This window comes from Stegodyphus dumicola, chromosome 1 (genome assembly GCF_044657685.1).
Source record: "Stegodyphus dumicola isolate Sdum_Otavi_A_Nest chromosome 1, ASM4465768v1".
Classification (NCBI taxonomy): Eukaryota; Metazoa; Arthropoda; class Arachnida; order Araneae; family Eresidae; genus Stegodyphus; species Stegodyphus dumicola.
The window spans coordinates 103749740-103775237 of record NC_140768.1 but is presented as its reverse complement, the minus strand read 5'-3'; the positions used below and the strand labels follow the sequence as shown (position 1 = coordinate 103775237).

At 32.8% G+C, this 25498-nt stretch overlaps 2 protein-coding genes across 5 annotated transcripts in view; one reads left to right on the top strand and one right to left on the bottom strand.

Moving 5' to 3' along the window:
• LOC118196707 (uncharacterized) overlaps positions 1 to 24570 on the top strand; it is a 125156-nt gene extending 100586 nt beyond the window's left edge. For 2 of the 3 annotated variants that reach the window (XM_085818570.1, XM_085818567.1), the window contains 4 exons: positions 8210 to 8344; positions 12142 to 12284; positions 14672 to 14989; positions 24379 to 24570. In XM_085818570.1, coding sequence (XP_085674696.1) covers positions 8210 to 8344; positions 12142 to 12284; positions 14672 to 14989; positions 24379 to 24493 — 711 coding nt within the window. In that variant the 3' untranslated portion in view covers positions 24494 to 24570. The remainder of the gene's footprint in view (positions 1 to 8209; positions 8345 to 12141; positions 12285 to 14671; positions 14990 to 24378) is intronic. The other variant, XM_085818576.1, reaches the window with a different exon arrangement.
• LOC118197800 (alpha-ketoglutarate-dependent dioxygenase alkB homolog 4) overlaps positions 1 to 25498 on the bottom strand; it is a 197994-nt gene that overhangs the window by 154326 nt on the left and 18170 nt on the right. The gene's annotated exons all lie outside the window — the stretch shown is intronic.

Genomic DNA, 25498 nt, shown 5'->3' with positions numbered 1-25498 from the left:
TTGTAGATCCTCTGGGATCTCCAGCAATGGAAATTCTATTTGACATAATCGAATGTTCAAGCTTACTTTTATAAAATTGCTCTTACAGTCTGCAAAAAATAATAAGCCGGATCCAATTCGAAGATTAAGGAACAACGCAATCATCAACATTAACTGAAATAGATAATTAGATAATTTTAGCTTATACCATCCGTTATACATTAAACGTGCACGCGAAAACGTATTCTGCGCTTGCACACACGCATATGCGCAGTCGTAAAGGTCTTGCGCGCACGCGTAAACTCCTAAGCGCATGTGCAGAAAGATTTTAGCTTTGAGGTCCGGATTACAGATCATTCCGGATTATGGGTGTCCGAATTAACGACATTGACTGTATCCCATTTAACTTTTCTCATACGGGATTCAAACTTCTTGTATTTTTATTTTTTCATAACGAGTATAAAATTTTCCTAAATATAAGTATAGGAACCAGGAGACTGCATTAAAAGTTAGTCCAAAATTTATTTAAAGTTAGTCCAAAATGAGTCATTATGTGTTCAAAATTATATTTTCTAATCTGAAATTGCAAAAAAAAAAATTTAATATTTTTGCCATTTAAAATACTTTTGCAATTAGAAGTATATGTCTATGATCCACGATTTGAAAAATAAAGGCTGTTTAAGGAGAGTGGATATATATATGCATATACACACACTTAGGATACTGCTGATCGCAACAAAAAAGAAAGGTGCACAACTAGATGTTATAGTGGTTCAATATACAAAATTTCAATGTTCTATGACTAATCGTTTTTCAGTTGTGCAAGATAGATATGTAGTTACAGACATCGCAAAAAAATCCGTTTTGGAGAGTACTTTATTCTGTCCGTAAGTGCAAAGTTACGCCAAAAAATAGTCAAAATGGGTATTTAAGCTGATATCTGATAACCAAAATATTTCATCATTAAAATACTCCTTTTACTTCATACAAGGAAATAAGAAAAGTAAATGCATATTTAATAACAAAGACCACAGTAAATTTATTCATTTAACGTAAAGCTTTTTTTAATATATAATAATAGTTTTACAAAAAGCATATTATCAAGATTTACCAATGACATTATACATGTACCGAAAAAGTTTGATATACACAAAATATTTATGAAACAAGAAATAATTAAAATAAGATTTTGGATATCAATATGCAGCACATAGTCAGAAAATCAAAAAAAAAAAAAAAAAAATCTGCAATTTTAATGATTTATGGTGAAATTTCTGCAGGTGACAGGAATAAGCATTTTAATTTATTTTTTCAATATCACTTCAAATTATATATCTTAATAAAATTAATGAAAATACTTCCCTTATGTATTTACATCTAATACGTATAGCAACAAGTTGAAATGATCATCGAAATTTAGGGCAGCATGCTTGCCTTGATAAAGAGCTTTCATCTGTTTTACCGTTAATTATTATTTGATGATTAACAATCAAAGAGCTGACAGAGCAGACAAAATACCTACCATGTAAATTTGGTACCTGTTGTTTGAATTCTTCTGCATGATCCACTTTACTACAGTGTAAATTTCTGCAAATGTTAAAGAATTTTTCATGATTTTACGACATTAAAAACAACATGCGTAGACATGTTTTACGACATGTGTAGTATGGCTACAACCAGTTTCCCATAGAATGTTCTACACAAAGGCATTCCTCCACTTATGCAGATAGCCTTTATATTCTTTTCCATAATTAAATAAACCAAACCAGCCATAATAACATATACAAAACAAAACAAAAGAAGAAGAAGAAGAAAATAAATTTGTATGCTTATAAACCAAACCAGCCATGATAACATATACCAAACAAAACAAAGCAAAAAAAAAAAAAAAAAAAAAGAAGAAGAAATAAATTTATATGCCTATAACATATAAATTTATACTATCAGCTTAAATCAAGATCTTGATCTTTTGTAACAGTTCTGTTAAGGGAATGAGACTATTCACCATCGGCCCATTTCACGGTTAGGACATTTCACCTTCAAGACATATTTTTCTTTACACAACTGTATTATTATCTTACCATATTATATTAAGTTGATTTAAATTAATAATTCTGTTTAATAATTTAATTTAATAAAATTATACTTAAATTTAACAATTTTTAATTTAATAACTTTTTGCGTACGGTTTTATACAAATACTCCACTACTCATGACATATTCATTTTAAGAGAGTAAGGTGCAGACAAGATTCCAAAGTAATTCCGTTTTCCATTCAGATTTCATAAAAATGTGAATTTCCTGCTTGTATGAGTGGTTTCTCTGAGCTAGCCTATTGAAATTTCAAGAAACTTTGATGAATCATGTAAACATTGTACCCACATAATTTTTAAATCGGTAATATAGCTTCTGTTATATCAGAAGTTTAGCACCGGTTCTCTTTGATACTGATGTAATTTTTCAACTAACTAGGTGTAATTTCTTTATATCTCATACTTGTAAATAACTATATATATTAAAAGCAACGGTTATAAGTATACAAAAGGTAAACAGAATTTTTAAACTAAATAAAATTAATACGAGTATAATACGGCAAGATAAAGTACAGTCATATAAAGAAAAATATGTCTTGACGACGAAAAGTCCTAGACCCTTCTGTTAACACTGGTGAAGCTTGGCTGTTTGAAAATAAATATAACATAATGTCTCATTATCTGATAGGTTCTATGAAAGTGTAAGTGAAAATCCTTGACTACAAAATGCTCACCGAATTTTGTGATTTATCCCTCGAGGTTTTCGTTAATTTTCAATTATACCATTCTCCCTGCAGTAAAAAGACTTAACCTTCTAGTATGTGATGCATGAAATAATTTCGAAATATTTATCATAAAGCTTCTGTATGTAGGAAGAATTATTTTAAAACATCTGTGTATAGCAAAATTTATTATATACTCTTTATTATATTATTAAATAAGTAGTGATTCTATGCCCCCTCCCAAAAAAAACTAAGAAAAGTATAAAACCTTACTACTATAAATAAGTATAATTTTCAACATTTTACTTTGAAATAGTATAAAATTAATGTTCATTACATAAATAATTTAAGGCATTATAGCAATTAGCCAAGGTGTTGTCATTTCGAGGGGAATTTCCTACTCTAGTTTCCAAAAATTAAGGAAAAATCACAAAAATAGCAATAACTCATTAGCCAATCTGTATAAAATTTGAATATGTTGTCAAATAAGAGTTGCTAAAACTGCAGTACGCAAATTAGTGGCGCTGAGATTGGAATACGTCATCTATGAGGAGCATAAAATTGCATGTTTGACAGCATGCCTCCAAATTTTGCTGTGATACTGTGATAAGAAATCTGGGATGGCCAATTCGTAACAATGACCTCTAGCCATCATTAGCCCAAAGACCTGCCATGGGTAGTTATTGGGAGACTAGAGGCAGGACAAAGTCAGACATAAGTGAACAGATAGCTAAATCTGAGTCCTTCTATGGTTTGTAAACTTTGGCAACAATTTCTAACCGCAGATTCGGCATCCAGAAGATTCAGCCAAGGATGACCAACTGCTACGATGAGCACCAGTGACCGATATTTGTTGTTATGCGCATGAAAGAATAGAACCGCAACTCTGACTCATTTCAAATCTTTCCTTGCTGCAGCCACCAGAAGGTTGCTGTCAGTGTCAACTGTGCGTAGAAAGCTTCATGAAGGAGGTCTGTATGTGAGCGATCAGCCATTTGCATGGCGCTCATGTCACATCATAGAAGGGGTGAGCACGTCAACATGTCCACTGGACGGCTGATCAGTGAAAGGCTGTTCTCTTACAAATAAGGTTTACTATCCGAGATTAGCCCCAAAAGCTTAGACATTATTTGCTTTGGACAGAACCTGGAACCAGTCATCGTCCATCAAACATAGGTGAAAGAGATGCTTAAGTAGGAGGCAGTGTCTGTGTTTGAGGGGTATCTCTTTGGGTGAATGCACAGACTTTCATTTTTTTCCATGCAGAACCATGCATGCTCAGAACCATAGAGATGACAGCCTTGATGCTTATGTGCACCCTTATTTCGGGCAATATGTGATGATTTCCTGCTACAGGATGGCAACACACAGGACTCGCATCATGGATGATTATTTTCTAGAGCAAATAATTCAGGGCATCAAGTGGCCAGCTTAGTCACTGAACCTTAATCCTCTCAAGCATATTTGGAGATGCTTGAGGAAAACATATAGATGCTCTCAGTCCTCCTTGCCACACTTGCAACTGAATGAGTTGAATGAGTTATTGCTATTTTTGTGATTTTTCCTTAATTTTTGGAAACTAGAGTAGGAAATTCCCCTCGAAATGACAACACCTTGGCTAATTGCTATAATGCCTTAAATTATTTATGTAATGAACATTAATTTTATACTATTTCAAAGTAAAAGCTGTCACTGCAAGAGCTGTCACTTCCTATGGAACTGATAAACTGCATAATTGACAGTGTCACACATTGCTGTATGTGTTGTTATTGCTTCTAGGGAAGCTGATACTCCATATTGAAGGTAATTTTCCTATACCAAACATTGACACATCCAATTTGTTCATTTTATACACATGCGAATTTCTATAACACAATAATTGCCTGGTAATTCCTTTTCATTTTGTTTTATACCTTACTATATATTGCATTCTGAGGATCAGTTTCATTAATTTCTACTTTTAACTTTTTGAGTAATTCGTCATTTTTGTGATTTTTCCTTAATCAATAATAACCAATATAGTTTCGGGGGGATGCTGTCATCCTTTTTATTAGCTATTAAATATTTAGTTTTACTTTATGAATATAAAAAATAACTTTCACCCAAATTTTGGAATTTACCAACACTTTTCATACTTTTTGTTGTTTAATTTATAAAAGGTGTTAGAAAATATTCTAAATCTAAATAACTGCAGGTATGCATTTTTGGAGTTTTATAAAGGAGGGAATGATCTTTTAGCAATGGGAAAAGTGGTACATGAGGCAAAAACTGCTGAGAACACCTGAATTAGCTTCTAATATATACATTACTGGCATAATTTTAAGTAGCTAAATTTAAGTAATATAAAATTATTTCAAAAATTATCTTGAAGGCAAATTAAATTCTGTGGCTGAATTACACTCAGTATAACTTTAATTCTTTTATTTAGATAATAATAGTATTAATATTAAAAAAATTTAATGTTATCAAGAAGCATTAAAATATTGAGAAGAATATATTACCATATTTTATCCCTTTCTAAACTACTTTTATTACCTGAGAAAAGCAAGAGAGGAAAATTATATGAATAATTTGGTTTCCAAAGAACATGGCTACAGTATGAACATAACAAACAAAAAGTAGTCATAGACAAACTACTGGTAACTATCACAATATTATTTCTTTAAAAGAAGCTTATATTCCAGTAAGAATACATAATAATATGAACATTATCTGATGGGTATTGAGCCAATATCTGGCAGTAACTGAATGGCTCGATTACTTGAAATCACCAGGGGCATCTCACAAGAATAATTCTTTACCACAGTTCCTAAGAAGGACACTGGAGAAATGCAGGCAAAGGGGGCTGAAGAGAAGTCCTGGATTTTGAAAGATTGAACACATTAGTAGTAGGTAAGGGTACAGTGAACTGAAGCGTAGATAACAGAAGTAAAGTGAAATTACAAGTTTGAAAATTTTCTTAAGTGTGAGAATATCTGCCATGTTCAGGTAGCTGAACAAATAATCTGCACAAAATATGTTTCAAAAATGCAAATACAAAGTTAACGCATTGAATAAAAATTTTAAATAATCGAAGGGCTACAATTTACCAATAAACTAGCCCTCTGAGGAAAAAGATATATACAATAGAAGAAGAGGAAATTTATGCAAATGTGTAAGCTAGGGATAGAAAATGTAAGGAAATGTGGTATTCTTTAAATCACAGAGGTGGTTGCTCTCTTAACTGTGATATATACTCATAATCTGGAAAATAAGTAAAAGCTCTTCTGCAACATGGAATGGCAGTGTGAGTGGCTACAATGATGATTAAAGCAATAAGATGAAGCAAAATAAATGATGATATATTAACTTATTTTGGTGCAAAGGAATGGAAAGACTGAGCTAAAAATATTTCTAATGCAAATATTAGGTAGTATTGCGATTTTTGACCTGAAAGGAGTACTTAACATACACAGCAAATCCATTATAACAAACTTCAAGGGACTGAAAATATTGGTTTACTCTGTCTGATGTGATTGAGGGGGGGGGGAAAGGATCATCTTACAAAATAGTGTAAAAACTGATTGATGAATCACACAGAGAGAGTGATTAGCATAGTCACAACTCCCAAATAATGCTAGTAGTAACTTTAGTTTTTAAAAAAAATATTAATTAATTGCAATCGTTATTACTTGTAATTACTAAATTTGTCTTTGTTGTTTTTCACATTTATTGTACATTAGTAATTTTATGTGAAAAATTAATTACCATACAAGACATGATTTTAACCCATCCCTCCAGTTACATATTTCCATATAAAATACAAATTTACAGTTATGTATAAGCACCAGCCTAGGACAGAATGTTGTCTGACAGCTCAGGGAAAGATCTCAAATGTATTAAAAGGACAGATTCAAATTTTTTTATCTCAACAGATCATTGATTCTTTGGATCACTGTCTGTTATAGGATAGGATCTACTACAACAGTGATCTCAAAACCCACGGACCGCTTGTGGGCCATGAAGCGATTTCAAGCAGGCTGCAAATACATTTCCTGCAAAATTAATCAGCATTGTTGTGGCATTATTTATTATGGGAAAAAGTTGATGAAAATCTTAAGATATTAATTTTTTATTGCAATTTTACATTATTTTTATTATCATTAACAACAAATGTCAGTAACACCCTTGTTACTGACATTTGCTTTTTTGTACTTGTTAATAAGTAAATAACCTCAGTTACAAACTTTTGCAATAAGAATAATCACTTTGTTTGGGGTTATATTTACATTGAACAGTTTTTCCTCCCACAACTGAAAATTAATAAATGGGAGGGGGAAAAAAAAAAAAAAAAAACCTAGAACTAGAATGTTTGATAATGGTCTACAGTTTATGAGGAAAATAATTTCTGGTAATTTTCCCCCAAGGCTACAAACTTTATCAAAATCAAAATATCATGAGCGGTTGTAGCTGAATATTACGATTTTAAATAAAAGAGTTTGTAATTATTTACAAACAAATATATGTATTTTGCTGTATGCATGAAAGAAAAATTTAATAAATTAAAGATAGATTGTCATTATTTATTCTCAAGTTTTGTACCACTTTTAGTTTTAGTCATTTGTGTACTTTTAGTTTATGTTTAAAGAAACTTATTTATTCATTAATTCAACATGTTAGAATTATTCAAAATAAATGTCGGTCTGGAAACTTACCATTTAGCTCAATACATTTGAATTAAAATATGCGACTAACAGAAATTTTCAACCTTTAGATTTCAGGCACAAAATAAATATAAATTTGAATTTTTTTCCTTCATGCCATTATTATTATTTATATATGTTTGGATAAATATTTAGTAAATTTTTAAATTAGTTTAAAAAATTTGTTTTGCTAAAAAATATTCTCATTTTGGTTTTTAAAAAAATTCAGCCCATCTGTGCTTTTGGATCTTACATTCAGTCCACATGCAATTTGCTTGAGATTACTGTCCTAAGGTATGCTTATTGTATGCTCTGGTTTTCTAAGAAAGCTACACCTGTTTTGTATAGCTTTTTATTTAAAACTCAAAGAAAGATGGGAGTGAAGATAAAAGAGCAGTAACTTAAAGTAAGTTTTCATTATTTTAATACCCTAAACAGATGAATTTAAGGATTAGAAATTTTTCATTTGAAAATTGAAGAAATTCTGGAAAATTTTTCAGTCCAAAAATTGTTATATCCAGTTTTTATGCATTTGGAAATTTGCTATGGGCATATAAAATAAGATTAAGCATATAGGGAACTGGACAAGAACCAAAACATTCATTAATTATAAGCCAAGTTCACTATGGTATGATTTGACTGTGTTATAATAGTACATTGGCTCTGTCATGTGAAAGCTAAATTTTCAACAAAGCAAGTATTTCACTCACATAAAAGAGATTAAATTATAAAATTTTATTTGCTTGTTTATTTATTTACTTAATAAAAATTAGTATATTTTAATTTTTTTTAGGATGAAAATATAGAAACAGCTGTTGACAACATATTAGATGATTTAGTTGGTGAAACAATTGTAGTTCTGAACTCCATCAGTCAAAAGAAAGGAAGAAAATTAAACTTTCTTGAAATAATACCTAAGAAGGCAGAAGTGAGTGTGTATTAGAATATATGTAGATTTGAGTAATTTTTTTTATTTTGTATTATTGTATATTTGTTTCATCATAAAATTATGTATATTAATTGTATTTATCTGTATAGGTAATTATTTGTTAATATTCTAAAAGCGAAATTTTGTGCAGAAAACTTGTTGATTATTATATATAGCTTCAGTGAAACATAACATATTAATTTTGATAAATCTGCTACTCATTGGAAATAAAATTTAGTAATATTTGGAAAGTATGTAGAAACAGAATTTAATAGATATATGAGTATTTTGGGGGATTTTTACCACAAAAAAAAAAATTTTTAAAGGCTTGTGAGAACCATAAGTCAGTTCTGTTCAGTAGTTAATCTGCAGCCAGCACTCTTGAGAATTTTTTCAAGCTTAGGAAGTGTTAAATTTTATCAAACTTTTGAAATCAGGAAACTGTGTATTGCCAATATGACTCCATAATGACTGTTGCTTTCTGTGACCCTAAATTTTGGAACAAAATCTTAAATATTTGTTTCTGTTATAAGAAGGACTTTTATGGGGGGGGTTGGGGGGAGTTAGTTTTTAGTTCATTTATATTAAATTTTGTTGTTTTGGATTTGCTATAAAGGATCAAATTCCCCTTTCTAACCATCTACATTTTCAGAAAAACCTGATGCACAGAAACATGTTATTGGTATAAAATGTAATTGACATTTAAATTATCAGTTAATGCAACATTTACTATTTTCATATGGTCTGAATATATCATTTATGGCTGTAATACTGGAACTACTCAAAAAATGAAGTTTTGAGATAAAAAGCTTTAAAGTTTCCCTTAGTTTCAATAATACTATAACACGTGCTATAACACGTAGTTGTGCACCTTATATTTTGGTTGCAATCTTCCTCACCAAAAGTATGTAAATATATATACCCACTTTCACTCAGTTCAATGAGTTAAGTTTTTTTAGTCTTATATGTTGGTAAATTGTGCATTTTTTGCTTTAAAAATGATTAAATTATGTTTTTCTTATCTCCGGTTAAGATCTTTATGCATTTAGTTAATCTGCATGCAATATTTGTAGAATTATCAACAATTTAAAAGTTTTAATTTAGAATTCAAACAACCAAAAACCATCGTTATATTTGCAAATTTTCACAGGACTAGTTTCAATGGTTTTAGCTAACCATCATCCTCAGCTGCCAAAGCACAAATGAACGATATAAGATATAGTGATTTTGGGTTGTTTGACTTCTAAATTAATACTTGTTCGGCGTGTTATTTTATCTTAATTTAAAAGTTGTTTAAGTGTGGTTATGCCTATTTTTTTTTACCATAGCAACCATATTTGTTTACATTTGAAACTTAGCACAATAGCGAATTAATTCTTTCTGCACCTTCAGTGTCTTTTTGCAGAGTGAGACCAATAGGAAGCTTTTAGTTTTGTGCATCAAAAAATTTCCCTTATTGCCTGCTGGCTGAATTGCTTGTTTTTGCATAGAAATTGTTTTTTTAATTTTTTGAACTGTATTTGGTGTTTTTTTATACCTTTCAATTTTTAATGAAAATATTTTGAGTTTTTATGTATTTTTGCCTTGCCGTAAAGTGAAAACTGAATTAATTGAATGAGAACTATATCTCTAATGAAATTTGAGGAAACAAGTTTAAATAAAATGCAGGAAAAAATGCATATAATTTAATATTCCATATAAGAAAGTCGTGCGGTGTACACATCAGCTTTTTTAACATCATGCTGAAAGTTTGTGACTCGTAGTAATAACAAAAAAAATACTGACAAGAAACTAATGTTTATTAATAATGTTACTATATTGTGGCATGTAATATAAAATTATAAAATGGCATTAATGTTTCAGTGTTACTTCATTAATCAAAATGAAAAAGAATGGGAACGATTTCCCAAGAAAAACTTGTTTTTATGATTTCAAGTTTTAGATTACTCTAAATTGCTGAGTAACAGTTTGGTATTGCATTGCTAGCAATTAAACTTTATAAATTGTCAAATTTTTATCTTATATTTTACAAGATGTTCATTGTAAACTTTTTTTTTTTTTTTTTTTTTTTTTTTTTTTATGTTGCTTCTTGGAAGTACTGCAGACTTTTTCCACATCTGGAAGTTTTTTTCACATTGGCAGTCTTAAAATTTATTTCTTTACAGAAGCCTAATGAAAGAAGTAATTCAATGATTGTATTTCTACCTTCAGTGTAAAAATTTCTTTGAGGTGTACAGTGTCATTTTCAATACTTACAATGAAATTTTGAATGATCTGAGAGATTATTTACATCAGTATAATCAACATGTTCTATTTCCAAAAATTTGAATAGGGTGCCTTGTTTCTTTAGCATTCGAATTAAATGGGCATATTGAGATGGAACATAAATTTCAATACAGTCAAAAGTCGTTAATTCAGACACCCATAATCCGGAATGATCTATAATCCAGAGCTCAAAGCTAAAATCTTTCTGCGCATGCACCGCGTTGACGCATGCGCATAGGCGTTTACGCGTGCACGCAAGACCTTTACGACTGCGCATATGCGTCTGCGCAAGCGCAGAATACGTTTTCGCATGCGCGTTTAATGTATAACGGACGGTATAAGCTAAAATTATCTAATTATCTATTTCAGTTAATGTTGATGACTGCATTGTTCCTTAATCTTCGAATTGGATCTGGCTTATTATTTTTTGCAGACTGTAAGAGCAATTTTATAAAAGTAAGCTAGAACTTTCGATTATGTCAAATAGAATTTCCGATGCTAGAGCTCTCAAAGGATCTACAAAACGAAAGTATGTTTCGATGTCCATCAAAAAAAAAAGTGGAATTGCTACAAAAAATGGATAAAGGCATATCCTTTGTTTATCTAACTGTTCCGAAATCTGTTTATCAATTTCATGCTGCTCTGTGCGGTGTGTGTGTGTGGGGGGGGGGGGGTCGCAATGAAATGGAAGTTGATCTGTCAGCACTATCGTTATCTTCAGGGCAGATGTTTTTATTTTATTCGGCTTATAATTCCTTACTAAATATAGTATTTCATCTCGATGTACTCCGTCTTTGATATGGTTTAAATCAAATTCCTCGCCATTATAAATATCACAGAATACAAATCAAATAGTTTTCTGGTTGCAATTTTCTAATTTCGGCTATGCGTAATGTATGCTTTACGCATGCGCACGTTGAAAGAAATGTTTAATAAAGTAAACAAATAAATATTAAGCTTCTTTTTTTGTAAATTTTGATACCCTTTAGATCATAATCGCTCATTATTTTATAAATTACGGTTTCATATTTTTAATTTCATAATTTCTGCATGCCATCTTACCAGATTTAAACTGATGATGTATAATCTGGAAAAATCGATAATCCGGAATCGCCGAAGTCCGTCGAGTCCGAAATTAAAGACTTTTGACTGCAATAGTTTCACATTCCCTCCCCTCCCCAAATTAAAGAGTGAGTACAGTCTTCTTAATTTTACATACAGCCAGCAACATGTTATACTTTTAATCTGTAGGCTTGCCACTACATACAAGTAGCGGAGAAACTGAGATGTGTCAGTAGTGCAACCAATATATGTGAAAAACAAAAGAATGCAACAGAAGCACTACTGTCATTTGTTTGTGCAGTATTGAACTAAAATATGTGCCAGTACTGCGATCACAAAAAAGGACAATGTTAAATAGGAATGGTCATAATTCCGAATTTTATTTTTTGAATTGTGCTAATATTGTAGCCCATATTTTCTTCAATTTAGATTAATTTTCATCTAAATTTATAATCACTTCTATACACTAGATAGAAAGTGGGACCATTCCTAAAAAGTCAAGTACTCAATTACATCCATCGAAAAAGACTTGGTGTAAGCTTGTTTCTGATGAAAATCCTACTGTAAAACAAAATTTTATTGACAAAGCAGTTGAAACTGATAAAATTAAAAGGTATAGTATATTCCTAATTACTTGTTTCCATAAACTTGAAATTTCAAAATAATATTATGTTCTGGTGCTTGCATATTTTTTTGTCAGCTGGAAAAGCGTTGGTAGAGATTCCACCAGCATTCTGGTGGTTTTTTGAAAAAAAACATATAGCTCTTTACTTAATGATAGTCATACACTGCTCTTTATTTAATTATGTAATCAACAGATACACTTATAGATACAACATATAAAAAAATATGAAAACAAACTTTGAGATTATCTGGCAAATAATTAATAGTAGTAAAAATCTTCCAATCAGTTATAAATTTCTAGCAGCACTTAAATATACTCAACACCACTTAATACGATGACAGCTAATATTATCATTTGGATTTTGTTTTCAAATTTCTGAATGTGATGAAAAATTCAGTTATTATTAATATGATTAAAATATTACAGAATAATTTTTTGAACTGAAGATAAAAGAAAAATTCACCAGAGGTTAAAAATAAGTGACAAAGAAACGTCACCTAGAAAGAAATCCCCAGACAGCTTAGTTTTAATTTTAGTTAACCATTTAAAATCAGGCGGAAGAGCACCCATAGTTTGGCATGGATTTTGGTTAACCTTATCCATTTTGAAAGTGATCAGATATAAGTTCCTCTTCTTCAGGATCAAAAATATTTCAGCATAATTCCACCCCCCCTACTGGGAAAAAATTTCCCTGAAAACATCTACCATACTGAGGTCACTTTTTTGCTTAATTTTGCAGCTACCAATTGAATAAATACTGAATAAAAATAATCAGGGAAATATAATTGACTAATAAATTAGTTCTTGAAGGGGAAGACTTTGTATAACAACAGAAGGAGAAAATGATGCAAATATCTGTTAATTTTTCATAAACTAGCTGGCGAGGATACATGATAAAATAATGTATAAGTTTTTTTAATACATATTAAATATACACCATGTTTCAAAAAGAATATACGCATTACAAAGTGTTATTTTGTCCAAACTATCGATCACTATGCCTCGGATCGGCTATTCGTGAAACGAATACATAGTCTAGTTTATATTAATAGCCACCAGATGTCAGTTGTCTTCTGTTTTGCATGGTAACTGTTACATATTTAAAATGGCTACTCCGCAGCAGAAATCATTTTGTGTTTCTCGAGTTTGCGAAGTGCAATTCCATGAATACAGTGCAAAGACGTTTCAAGTGGAGGTACCAAAGTGATCTTCCGAAAGGGTGGAACATTTGCAGATGGTATTGACAGTTTGTAAATACAGGATGTGTATGTAAAGGAAAGAGTCCTAACCGCCTTGTGTTCCCGACAAAAATGTACGAATTCAAATTGCTTTCCAAAATCAATCATCGTGCTAGTCGGGAGTAACAACTGCCTACAACAACAATTTGGTGTGTTTTGAGACGTCGGTTGGTTATGAAGCCGTACAAGTTACAGGCTCTGCATCCTGAAGACAAAACGCAAACATGTAGCATTTTGTAATGAGATTATTGATGTTATTGACAATAACACTTTCACACAATGCATCGTGTTCTGTGATGAAGTGACTTTTCATGTTAGTGGTCATGTAAATAAACACAATGTTCGAATTTGGGGCCTACAGAACCCACATGCAGCCATTAAACATGTACGGGATTTGCCCAAAATCAATGTGTTTTGTATGATATCCCGATCATCTGTTTACAGCCCATTCTCCTTTGATGGAAACACGGTTAACCGTCAGCAGTATCTCGTTATGTTACAAAACTGGTTGTTTCCGAGGCTGCACGAAGAAAACTTAATTTTTCAAGAAGACAGGGCACCCCCCTCACGGGCGTCACCAAGTGCGTGATTGTCTGACTGAAACTCTACCAAACCATTGGATTGGTCGTCAAGGAGCTGGCGACTTAGCATGTCTCAGCTGACCTCCACGGTCACCAGATTTGATACCCTTTGACTTCTTCCTGTGGGGTTTCATTAAAGACAACGTTTATGTACCACCACTCCCACAGAATCTGGAAGAGGTGAGGAACCGGATCCGTACTGTCATAACATTAGTGACGACGGACATGCTTCCCTGAGTATTGGAGGAATTTGAGTATCGATGTGAATATTGTTCATGTCACTGATGGAGGATATATTGAACATCTGTAATCTGAACTTGAGATGTTTGTGCATATGTGTGTAAAGTTTCATATTCGTATGTCATGCAGTTTAATAAATATATGCATTTGAAATATGTATATTCTTTTTGGCTGTATTATGTTGCTTGATAATTTAGGTATGAGTTTATGAACACATGATCATTCTTACGTCATGGGAACACCTGTTTTATTTTAATTATTTACCGTTTCCATGATTATATTTGCTAACATATATTTTGCTGTTTATTTTATAAAGCAATGAAAATCAAACCAGTAAGAACATGAAATCTGCATTTCATCAACCGGCTGACTGTGAAGGTGATACGAGCCATCTTCTTCATAATAGGACCTCTGAAAAATCACCCGATTCTAAAAAGATGTCTCATGTCCCACAACACCAGCCTGGCACTGAATCAAGCAAACCTCCTCTTTACACAGAAAAATGGAAAGTACTTTCTATTGATCCAAGAGTTTCTGAAGAAATAATATGTAACAGAAATCAGTTTTGGGATTATCTAGAAAAAATATCTCGTGTTGAGAAAGGCAACTTTAATCCATGGATTTTATCTAACATGTATGTTAAAAAAATTTGTTTATATTTATAGATTTCAACACTTAGAAAGTGATATTTATGGAAATGAAATGATCATATTTGTAGTATAGTTTTTTTGGTTAACTAGTATATATCATGGCATAACATATAGGTATTTATGCATTAACACAATCACCTTGACATAATATGGTGACTTTTTACAGATGAAAAGGTAAAAGTTACTTATCAGTTGCATATTGGTGGCTTTTGCAACGTTTTTAAGTCGGCAAACATAATCAACATATTAAAAAGAAAACATACCTTAGCAAGTCAAAATGCAAATTTTAATTGTTAACTAAGGATTGCATGATACCTTAGCTAAGCTTAACTGAATATAGCAAAGCACAAAGGCTATCCGCCTAAGAGAAGAGATGCCTTCATGAATGACTTTCTGAGGGAAACTGACTCATATTCACATTGCACATGGGAAAAACCACAAAAACCAACCATGCAGCCAGCCCATAAGGTTTGAACCAAAGGTTCATGGGGTGTACTTGTATGATGAAATTTGAAGGTGTATTCAGTATAACAATGCAGTTAAGTGCAATGAAAAATACCATGTCAGCCTATCTTGTAGCAATAAGTAATCCGTCACTGGTTCTTGGTTTCTGTACAAAAATGTCATCATTCATATTTTATGCTTTTATTTTCATATGTGTCTTTTCAATAAAAACCTTTTTCATACTCTTCTGAAATAGTATTTGTCATTCTATATAATGAGTCTAATCAGCTTTCTTCAAGGTAATAAAATACAGGGCATGAAATTTCATGATGCCTATACTCTTTTTACTGCTAAAATTTTAGCCAGTTATTTTTTGTTGTTATTCATCTCAAAACAAATAAAAAAAAAAATTTCTCATTTATTCAGTTTTTATGAGTGTTTTACTGTTATGGGATTTATCTCATACCCTGCAAATTCTTTAATTGTGAAAATGCTGAAATTAAATTGGAGTCTCGGAGAGTGAGGTTACAAAATACTTTATTGCTGTATTCCCGAGCATACTGCCATTAAAGGCAATGAATTAGCAAATATAGCAGCAAAATTAAACAGTGGATATATCCAGTCATTCTATTCCCTTATAGCTACACAGAAGGACATATAGGAAATGCTTACTAAATAGCAGCAGCTCCAGGATATCCAAGTAACTAATAAACTCAGGCAGATTATACCCAAGGTGAAGTGTTAACAGTCAGTCAAGTATCATGACGAGAAAGTTCTTCTGACCTTCTGAATGCGGACTGGGATTACTCACTGACATCTGATGAACAAAGAGGGTGAACCAGTTTCTACTGAATGTGAAGTGTCTATGTCACTTCAGCATATTTTAGTTGATTGTCCACTTCTTAATTCTCGCCATTTATATTTTATGAATACAGACATTTTATCAACCACTTTGCTGGGACTAAACCTCCATTTTATCTATTTAACTTTTTAAAAATGCATTAATTTGTATTATATTTTTTACTGTTTTGCTCATGTTCTGAGTTTTCTGTGACATCCACAGTTTTAAGTATTCATTTTGTGTGATATTTTACACCACAGTGCACAATAATTTTGTTTAATATTTTAGTCTTTTATATGAGGGTTGGAACTTTAATAGTGGCAACTATTTATTTACAAGGAATACAAAAGTCATTCATGTCACCATGTTTTACAGTCTTTCAATATAGTCGCCAGCATTGTGTACAACCCGTTTCCAACGATGTGAAAGTCCCAGAATACCTGTAGCAGTGCCTGTTTTGTTGATAGTTTGAATGGAACGGTCTACTGCCGCAAGAATCTCAGGAACAGTTTGGAAGCAAGTGCCATGAAGTGGTTCCTTCATCTTAGGAATTAAGTCATAGTCACAAGGGCTTAGATCTGGGGAGTATGGTGGATGGTAAAGCACTTCCCAGCCCGATCGCTTGAACAAATCAGTCACAGCTTGAGCTGCATGCGGCTGAGCATTGTCATGCAAAATGAGAGGAGCGTTCTGCAGAAAGTTTCGCCGTTTTTTTCTCAAAGCTGGTTGGAGATTGTGCTCCAAAAATGAGCAGTAATACTGTGCAGTGACGGTCTGCTGTGGGGGAACGGTATGCGTTAGGATGACACCATCACAGTCGTACATGAGAATCACCATAACTTTCACATTGCTGGGGTTCTGACGAAATTTTGACCGTCGTGGTGACCCGTGATGACGCCATTCTTTTGATTGCCGTTTCAGTTCTGGCTGGTACGATCGGGCCCAAGTCTCATTCAGCGTAAAAAAGCATCTCTTTCACACTCATAACGCTCCAGGTGGGTTCGGGCAGCATCGTATCATAGCCATTTCTGCATTTCTGTCAATTGATGTGGAACCCACAGGGTTCGTACGGTCCTTAAAAGTCCTTAATTTTTTCAAAAATGATTTTTGGTCCTTAAAAGTCCTTAATTTTGGCCAAAATGAATAAACGGTCCTTAATTTTGCTCATTTGACATTTCTTATCATTAAATGTGGTCTTTGTCTGAAACAAATTGAAATTTCTAGAATGGAGAGTCAGCGCTGAAAATTCACATGAAAATTAAGTTTCGTTTTATCATTTCAATTTGTTTTTACACGGTTTTGCTTAGCTTAATTTATGTGTTTGTTTCAATTAAGCCATAAATTAATTTTGTATCACCTTCTACGGAGTTTATTATATATGCGATACTTAATGCCTTGCATGTAATGTCCCTTTTAGCTGCAAAACATCTTTCCCTTCTCAACTGCAGAGTTTCTTCTAACAGTATCATGAATTTTGTCAGTATCATGAAGTTAGAACCATCTACTTCAGGAAAAGATGTAACTGCTAATTCAACATCAATAAGTGTAGAAAATAATAAAATCAATTCTTTTCTTTTCAAATCTGAAGTTACAGATGCAGAAATATTGTGGGCTTTTTTAAGTGCATCAAAAGCCACTATTCTTTTAAATCGTGCGATGATATTGGGCCGTTATTCACTAAAATGTTCTCGGATAGTTCCATTGCAAAATAGTTTTCATGTGGTGAAAAGAAATGTGCTTATATCTGTTATTTTGGTCTTGGCCCTTATTTTAAAACTTTGTAACTAAAGCATTGTAAAAATGCTGAGTTTTTTATATTCCTATTTGATGAGACTCTTAATCTGACAAATCAAAAGAAGCAACTAGATATTTATGTGAGGTACTGGCATCACGAAAATAAAATCAGAACTCAGTACCTTACTTCTGCATTTATAGAGCATGCAACAAGTGAAATTATTTTATCCAATTTTATGAATGTGTTGAAAAACTAGACTTGTCAAAACTCTTACAAATATCGATGGATGGTCCTGCAGTAAACTGGAAATTTTATGATTTATTGCAACATGACTTGACAAAGGAATATAACATTCAATGCTTGACATTAGGGACATGTAGTTTACACATTCTTAACAATGCTTTCAAGCATAGGATGTCATCCATTGGCTGGGACATTCCATCATTCTTATCCTCCTTATATTAGATTTTTAAAGATTCTCCTGCAAGACGTGAAGATTTTTTAAGTATATCTGGCTTAAAAAAGCTACCTGTGAAGTTCTGCTTTTACCGATGGTTGCAAAATGTCCCAGCAGTTGAAAGAGCCATTGAAATATGGGATGACTTGCTACTGTACATTAAAGAAGTTGAAATGGGTAAGTTTAAAAAAAATTCATCGAAATCCTTCTCAAATATTTTGGAGGCAACTAAAGATAAAACATTTCTTATAAAATTGAATTTTTTTCTCTCTCTGTCGAAAATATTATTGCCTTTCCTTGAATATTATCAAAGTGATAAACGACTTATTCCCTTTTTTGCTGAAGATATCTTAAAACTTGTAAATGATTGCCTTCAGCACTTTAAAATTTTGAAACTAGAATATTCAAAAATAACTAAAGCAGAAAATCTTTATAAATTTAATTTTAATGATCCAAATTGTTACACTGGTGTGCAAAAATTAAGGATGAGACGGTTTTTTCAATATAACTTTGTACAAAAGCTTTCCAAATCAACACATTTAATACCGTAAGATCCCCAATACGTAAGGACATGAGTAATGTAAGCAACACTTACTAAAAGAGAAATCAGAGGGATAAAAAGAAGCTTTATTGAAAAAGTAGCATGGAGCGCAATGCGACTGAAGGCCGAAACATCCCTGTGATGGGTGTCCAACAAGAAACATCCGGTCTTTAATAGGGGATATGATCTTCCCTGACTGCTAGGCAGGTTTCACAGCGTCTGCCCATGCTGAGAATGAGGGTGTCAATGAGTTGTTGAGGCATTGCTGCCCATTCGTCTTGCAGCGCCAATCGAAGCTCCGGAATCGTTACTGGTGGTAAGGTACGAGCTGCCAAGCATGTGCCTTAAAAATCCCATACATGCTCGATGGGATTGAGATCCGGAGATCATGCCGGCCAATCCATACGTTCAATATCCTCACTCTCTAGGAGCTGTTCGGCAGCTACTGTGCAATGACATGGTGCATTGTCGTCCATGAAAAGGAACTGCGGACCCATAGCGCCTCTAAAAAGACGTACATATGGAAGAAGAATCTCGTTACAATAACGGGCCCCATTGTCTGAATCTGCGTCGAAGATGTGAAGTTCTGTACAACTACCGAGCATGATGCCTCTCCAAACGAGAACACCGCCACCTCCATACCTGTCCCTTTCAATCATGTTCGAGGGATGATTGCGGCTTCCCCGCTCTCTCCAGATAAGTATGCAATGAAAATCGCTACTCAGACTGAATTGGCTCTCATCTGTAAAGAGTACTCGTCCCCATTCATTGTCTCCCCAATTCCGGTGTTCCCGGCACCACAGAGAACGCCTTCTCTGATGGGCAGGCGTTAGAGGTAAACACCGTACAGGGCGTCGTGCAAACAGACCACCATCGTGCAGTCTTCTGGCCACGGTAAAACGCGATATCGGTCGTCCAGTCGCCTGTGTCGTGTGTCTAGCGATTTCTCCCGCTGTCTGCCGCCTGTTTCTTCTGGCCTGTAAGGCAATATACCGGTCATCTGCGGGTGTGGTTCCTCGTGGACGACCACTACTAAACCCCCAGATAGCTGTTCCTGTAGTTTGAAATTGTCTCCAAAGTCGTGAACGATGCTGTGAGGAATTCCGAACTCTGCAGCTACACTTGTCGCACTGCGGCCTTCCTCCAACTTCCCAATGATTCGACCTCGGGTAAAAGCATCCAGATGTCGTCTAACAGATTGATTATTCGCCATTTCACGCTGAGGCAGCAACTCGGTGTGATTTTAACTGCTATACGGCGTGCAATCTCTTTGCCAGAAATACTGATCTTACACCAACAACATGCTTTATACCACTCAGACACTCCCCCATTACGTCTACCTGCATATCTGTGCATGTGCTACCATACATCACCTTACTTAATCTCCTGATTGGTCTTTCTGTTCGCTCTGCCTCTTCGTTCAGCTGATATGCTAATTTTTCGACTTCGTCCTTAATTTTTGCAGGCCAGTGTATAATGATAAAAGTAAAGTTTATTTGGGATTCATTGCTGAGCAGTTAATGAATGATAAATGCCGCAAGAAGGACATTTCACAAGCTGAATGTTTTGCATTGAAACAAGAAGGTCAACAATGTGTCTTAACAATAGTATAACACTTAATGTCTAAATGCTCAATAAATTATTCTCTTATTCGAAATGCATCTTGTATAGACCCGCGGTTGATGGTTAAAAGTCCAGAAAAAGCCCAGAACAAAATGAAAATAGTTCTAACGGTATTAATGCAGAATAAACATGTTTTACAAGATGATTGGGATGAAATTCTGCTGCAGTTTGGAGAGTTTCTAGACAAAGTAGTTAAGACAAATTTACATGAATTTTCTACTTTTGATCCTCAAAATCTTTCCCTTGACACATTTCTCACTTCTTATTTTCATGATTTTCACTATTCAAAAGTATGGACAATAGTGAAAATGATTCTTGTCTTGTCACATGGACAGGCCTCTGTGGAAAGGGGCTTCTCTGTAAATAAAGCAATTGAAATTGAAAATTTAAGTGACTCATCATACATTTTTCAACACAGAGTATTTGATTACATAAAATTTTCTGGAGGTGTTCTTAATATCGAAATTAATAAAGAAATGAGATCAGCAGCAGCTTCTGCAAGGTCTAAATATATACAGTATTTAGAAGAACAAAAATCTTTAACTAAATCTGAAAATTCAAAGAGGAAACGAAATATCATTGAGGAAGAAATTGATTATATGAAGCAGAAGAAAAAAATTTCTTCAAAGGGACATTAAAGATATTAATGAAGAAGTAGATGCTTTAGCAGATGAAGCTGAGACCAGCATGAAGATTGATTTCAATTTGTTTATCAAAACAAATTAAATTAGAAGAATAGTTAAAGAAAAGGAAATAGACATAAATAAATTAGTTAAAATAGCTGAAAAGGTATTCAGATTTAATAAAAAGCACAAATGTTTTGTATCTTTTCTTGTACAGTTTATTATTCTAGTATCTTTCAAAAAACCAAGGAAATAAATTGTATGTTTACAAATCAGTTATTTTAATCTGCAAAATATTCTTACATTGTGATTATAATAGTAGTTGACTGTGTTTAAATAAATATCAAATAAGTTAATCATGTAAATCTCTAAAATAGTGACTGTTATTAGTGTAAAATACACTTATACATGTTTTTAAAGAAATTATGTTCCTAATTTAATGTTATCTACTTCATAACTTGTAGGGAGTTAGTTTAATTTTCAAAATTGTTTTATGGTAAGTATTAAAGTGAATTTAATAATAGTGCATAATACACACTTCTGTTAGTTTCTTAAAGTGAAATTACAAGCATGAAGTCGGTTGTATGGATAATTGCTTTATTCTATTTGGGTTTTTTTTTGGCTAATAGGTCCTTAATTTTTTCTTTGATGGTCCTTAAAAGTCCTTAATTTTCATGTAAGGAAATGTATACGAACCCTGAACCCATCGTGAAACAATTTTTCTCATGTGCAGGCGTTCCTTCAGAATGTGCAGCACAGTCGTATGCGCTAATCCCGTTTGTCCGGCCAGCTGACGAATCGTTTGGCGGCGATCACTGTCCATTAATGTGGCAACAGCTTGCACGTCTGCATCGCTGACACTCGGACGACCTGGCCGCAGCATGTTTGCCACGTTTTGCCGTCCTTCATTGAATGCTTTCACCCATCTTGCTACGGTTCTGTAAGGCAATGCAGATTCCCCGCAAGCCTCTTGAAGCCCTTGATGACACTGTCATCCTGTACAACCTCTGGCACATTCAATTTTTATCCAACATAGTTGTTCTTGTTTTGAAAACATCCTGACAACACTTACTTTAGACCGCGAGCTAATACAAGGATTCGTTGTTCGCGTCACTCCGCATGCGTGTGACGTAGGCAGTACGAGTCTTTTTGCTGAGAGGTAAGGTAGGTATGTAGTTTACGTGTAGTATATGCGATATTTTTTGGTTTTGTTGCGTAGCGTTTTTTCAGCTGTGTTGCCACTATTAAAGTTCCAACCCTCGTATAATGACATGAATTTCTATATCATGTTATCAGTTTGTCAGTTGTGGTTTAAATTTGTCTTGACTTCTTTACTTTATCTTTTGGTTTTATATTTGTTCTTATTTATCTGTATATTAATGGTTTTATAGTTTTGTATTATGGTATTTTAAATATTGAATCCTGTTTTCCAGGTATGTTTTGACACTTGTTGACCTTCTCAATAGTTGGTTTAGTATCTGGTGTATATGTGGTTTTGTGCCATATCCAAACCAACCAACTCTATAATGCCTAGGTGTTCTATACAATGTCTAGTGAATGTATGCAAAATGTTAAAATAAAACAGACATTTCATAATTTACCTTAAAAATCACTATTGTATAGAATGCTTACTTTTCACACATTTCCCATAGCAATATGTAAAAGATATCTAAGCATTATTTTATTACTGTCCTCTAAATTTTCCTTAATGTGTAATTACATCCAATTAATATTTGCTCATTTTGACATTTATTTCTTTTTTTACTTCCTTGTACGAAGTAAAAATGAAGTATTGTAATCGCGAAAAGGCTCAGGCAGCATATTTCAACGAAAATATCCCATTTTGACCTCTTTCAAATGCAATTTAACGACGTATTTCCATGATAGATGTACGTAAGGACAGAATAAAACACTCTTTTCCTCCAAAAAAATTATAAAACTGCTTTAAAATGAATTCTGAAGAGAATTTTTCGTGGCATCTGTACGAACATATATACGTACGTACGTATCTCGCATAACTCAAAAACGAGTAGCCTCAGAACATTGAAATTTTGTATATAGGACTGCTATAACATGTAGATGTGCACCTCGTATTTTGGTTGCAATCGGCCGCACCAAACGTATATAAATATATTTATATATATATCCACTCTGTTACCCAGCTCGTGATCTCAGTTTCTTTACTCTTATATGTTTGTAAATTGTACATTTTTTGCTTTAAAAATGATTGAATTATGTTGTTTTTATCTTCCGGTTAAGATTTTTATGCCTTTAGTAAATCTGTATGCAATATTTTTAGAACTATCAACAATTTTAAAGTTGTTTAAGTGCCACTAAGCCTTTATTTTCATGGCAGCCATTGATTGTTTACATTTGAAACAGCAAACTAGTGGATTTGTTGCCAATCTAGAGAAACTTAGCTTTGCAACAACAAAGATAACGCCTTCATTTATTATTGTGAATTAAATCATGCTTAATCCTTTCTGTAATTTTTTCGAGGAAATAAGTGTTTAAGATTTACTTCGTAATTTTTAATATAGATATTTTGAGTTTTGATGTATTTTTGCTTTCTCGCAAAGTGAGAACTGAATTAATTGAATGAGAAATTCTGTGAAAAACTGTTTCTGTGAATTGTCTGTGAAAAACTGTTTCTTTTTTGTTTTGTTTGCTTAATTTCTTTTATACATCATTCAAGCTTTATTATAGTATTTGAATAGAACATGTGGCAACGATTAGATAATTCTTTAAATGATATAAATTTTGTGCATTCTGAGTTATAATATGAAGAAATATAATACTGTTAAGTGAACCTAGCGCCAGAGTGTCGCTATGGTAAACAAAGTGAATTTTAAAGAATGCTTTTATTCTATTGTGGTTTATGCGGTGTCAGCGAAGTAGGTTTAATTCAATCTAATAAGTTTAAATGAAATGCAAGAAAAAATGCATATAATTTAATATTCCGTACAAGGAAGTCCTGTGGTGTACACATCAGTTTATATATATATAAGCAAAATATGTTATAATATTCTGCTATATACATTTGCGTAAGAAACTCTTTCTCATAACAGTAATTTCTTGCAATAATACCGATTTATGTAATTATTTTTAGGATATCTGAGGTTATATTGGATGAATGTATTCAGGATATAACTCAAGAGCTTGGTGGTATGTCATCTTCTGTGATCACGGCTTTGTACAATCAAGAATTTCTGAAATCAATGTAAATATAATTTATTATAAGAGTTGTACATTATCACTATAAAATATATTTGCTATATTTTAAATAAAAAGTTTGATCGGATGTCAAATCATATTTACGGATACACATTTCAAATACTTCACATATAGTGGCAAAGGCACAATGTCATACTTCATATAAGAAACAGCAATAGACATACTTTTGCCATAAACCTTCATCTGTTTGCCTTTCACCCATCTTCAGATCCTGTCATCTGACTAAATAGAACCCGCAATTCATAAATCAGATGAATTCATTTTATTCCTCAGCTTTCAGAGCACACCAAGTTTCTCCAAATCAATTCTTGAGCAATAATTAAACTACTTAAAAGCAAATGCTATTGACAGCTTTTCACTTAGTATTATTGACCAAGCAGTTAAACAATTCTCATCTCAGCCCAACAAAAAGCATTCTCTTGTTTTAGGAAATTATAAGAATTCTATAATCATTGCTTTCTTTCCATTGATTAGCTACAAAACCGCATGCATTTTAGACGAGTTTAACTTTTGTGCCATTTTTACTTCCTTTTATGAAGTAAAGAAAGTACAGTCAAACGTCTTTAATCTGGGCTCGTCGGGACTTCGGCGATTCCGGATTATCGGTTTTTCCGGATCATACATAGACCATCAATTTAAATCTGGTAAGATGGCATGCAGAAATTATAAAATTAAAAATATGAAACCATAATTTATGAAATAAAGAGCAATTATGATCAAAATTTACAAAAAAAAAGCTTAATATTTATTTGTTTACTTTATTAAACATCTCTTTCAACGCGCGCATGCGTAAAGCATACATTATGCATAGCCGAAATTAGAAAATTGCAACCAGAAAACTATTTGATGTGTATTTGTGATATTTATAATGGCGAGGAATTTTATTTAAATCACATCAAAGACAGAGTAAATCGAGATGAAATACTACATTTAGTAAGAAATTATAAGCCGAATGAAATAAAAATATCTGCCCTGAAGATAAGGATAGTGCTGAC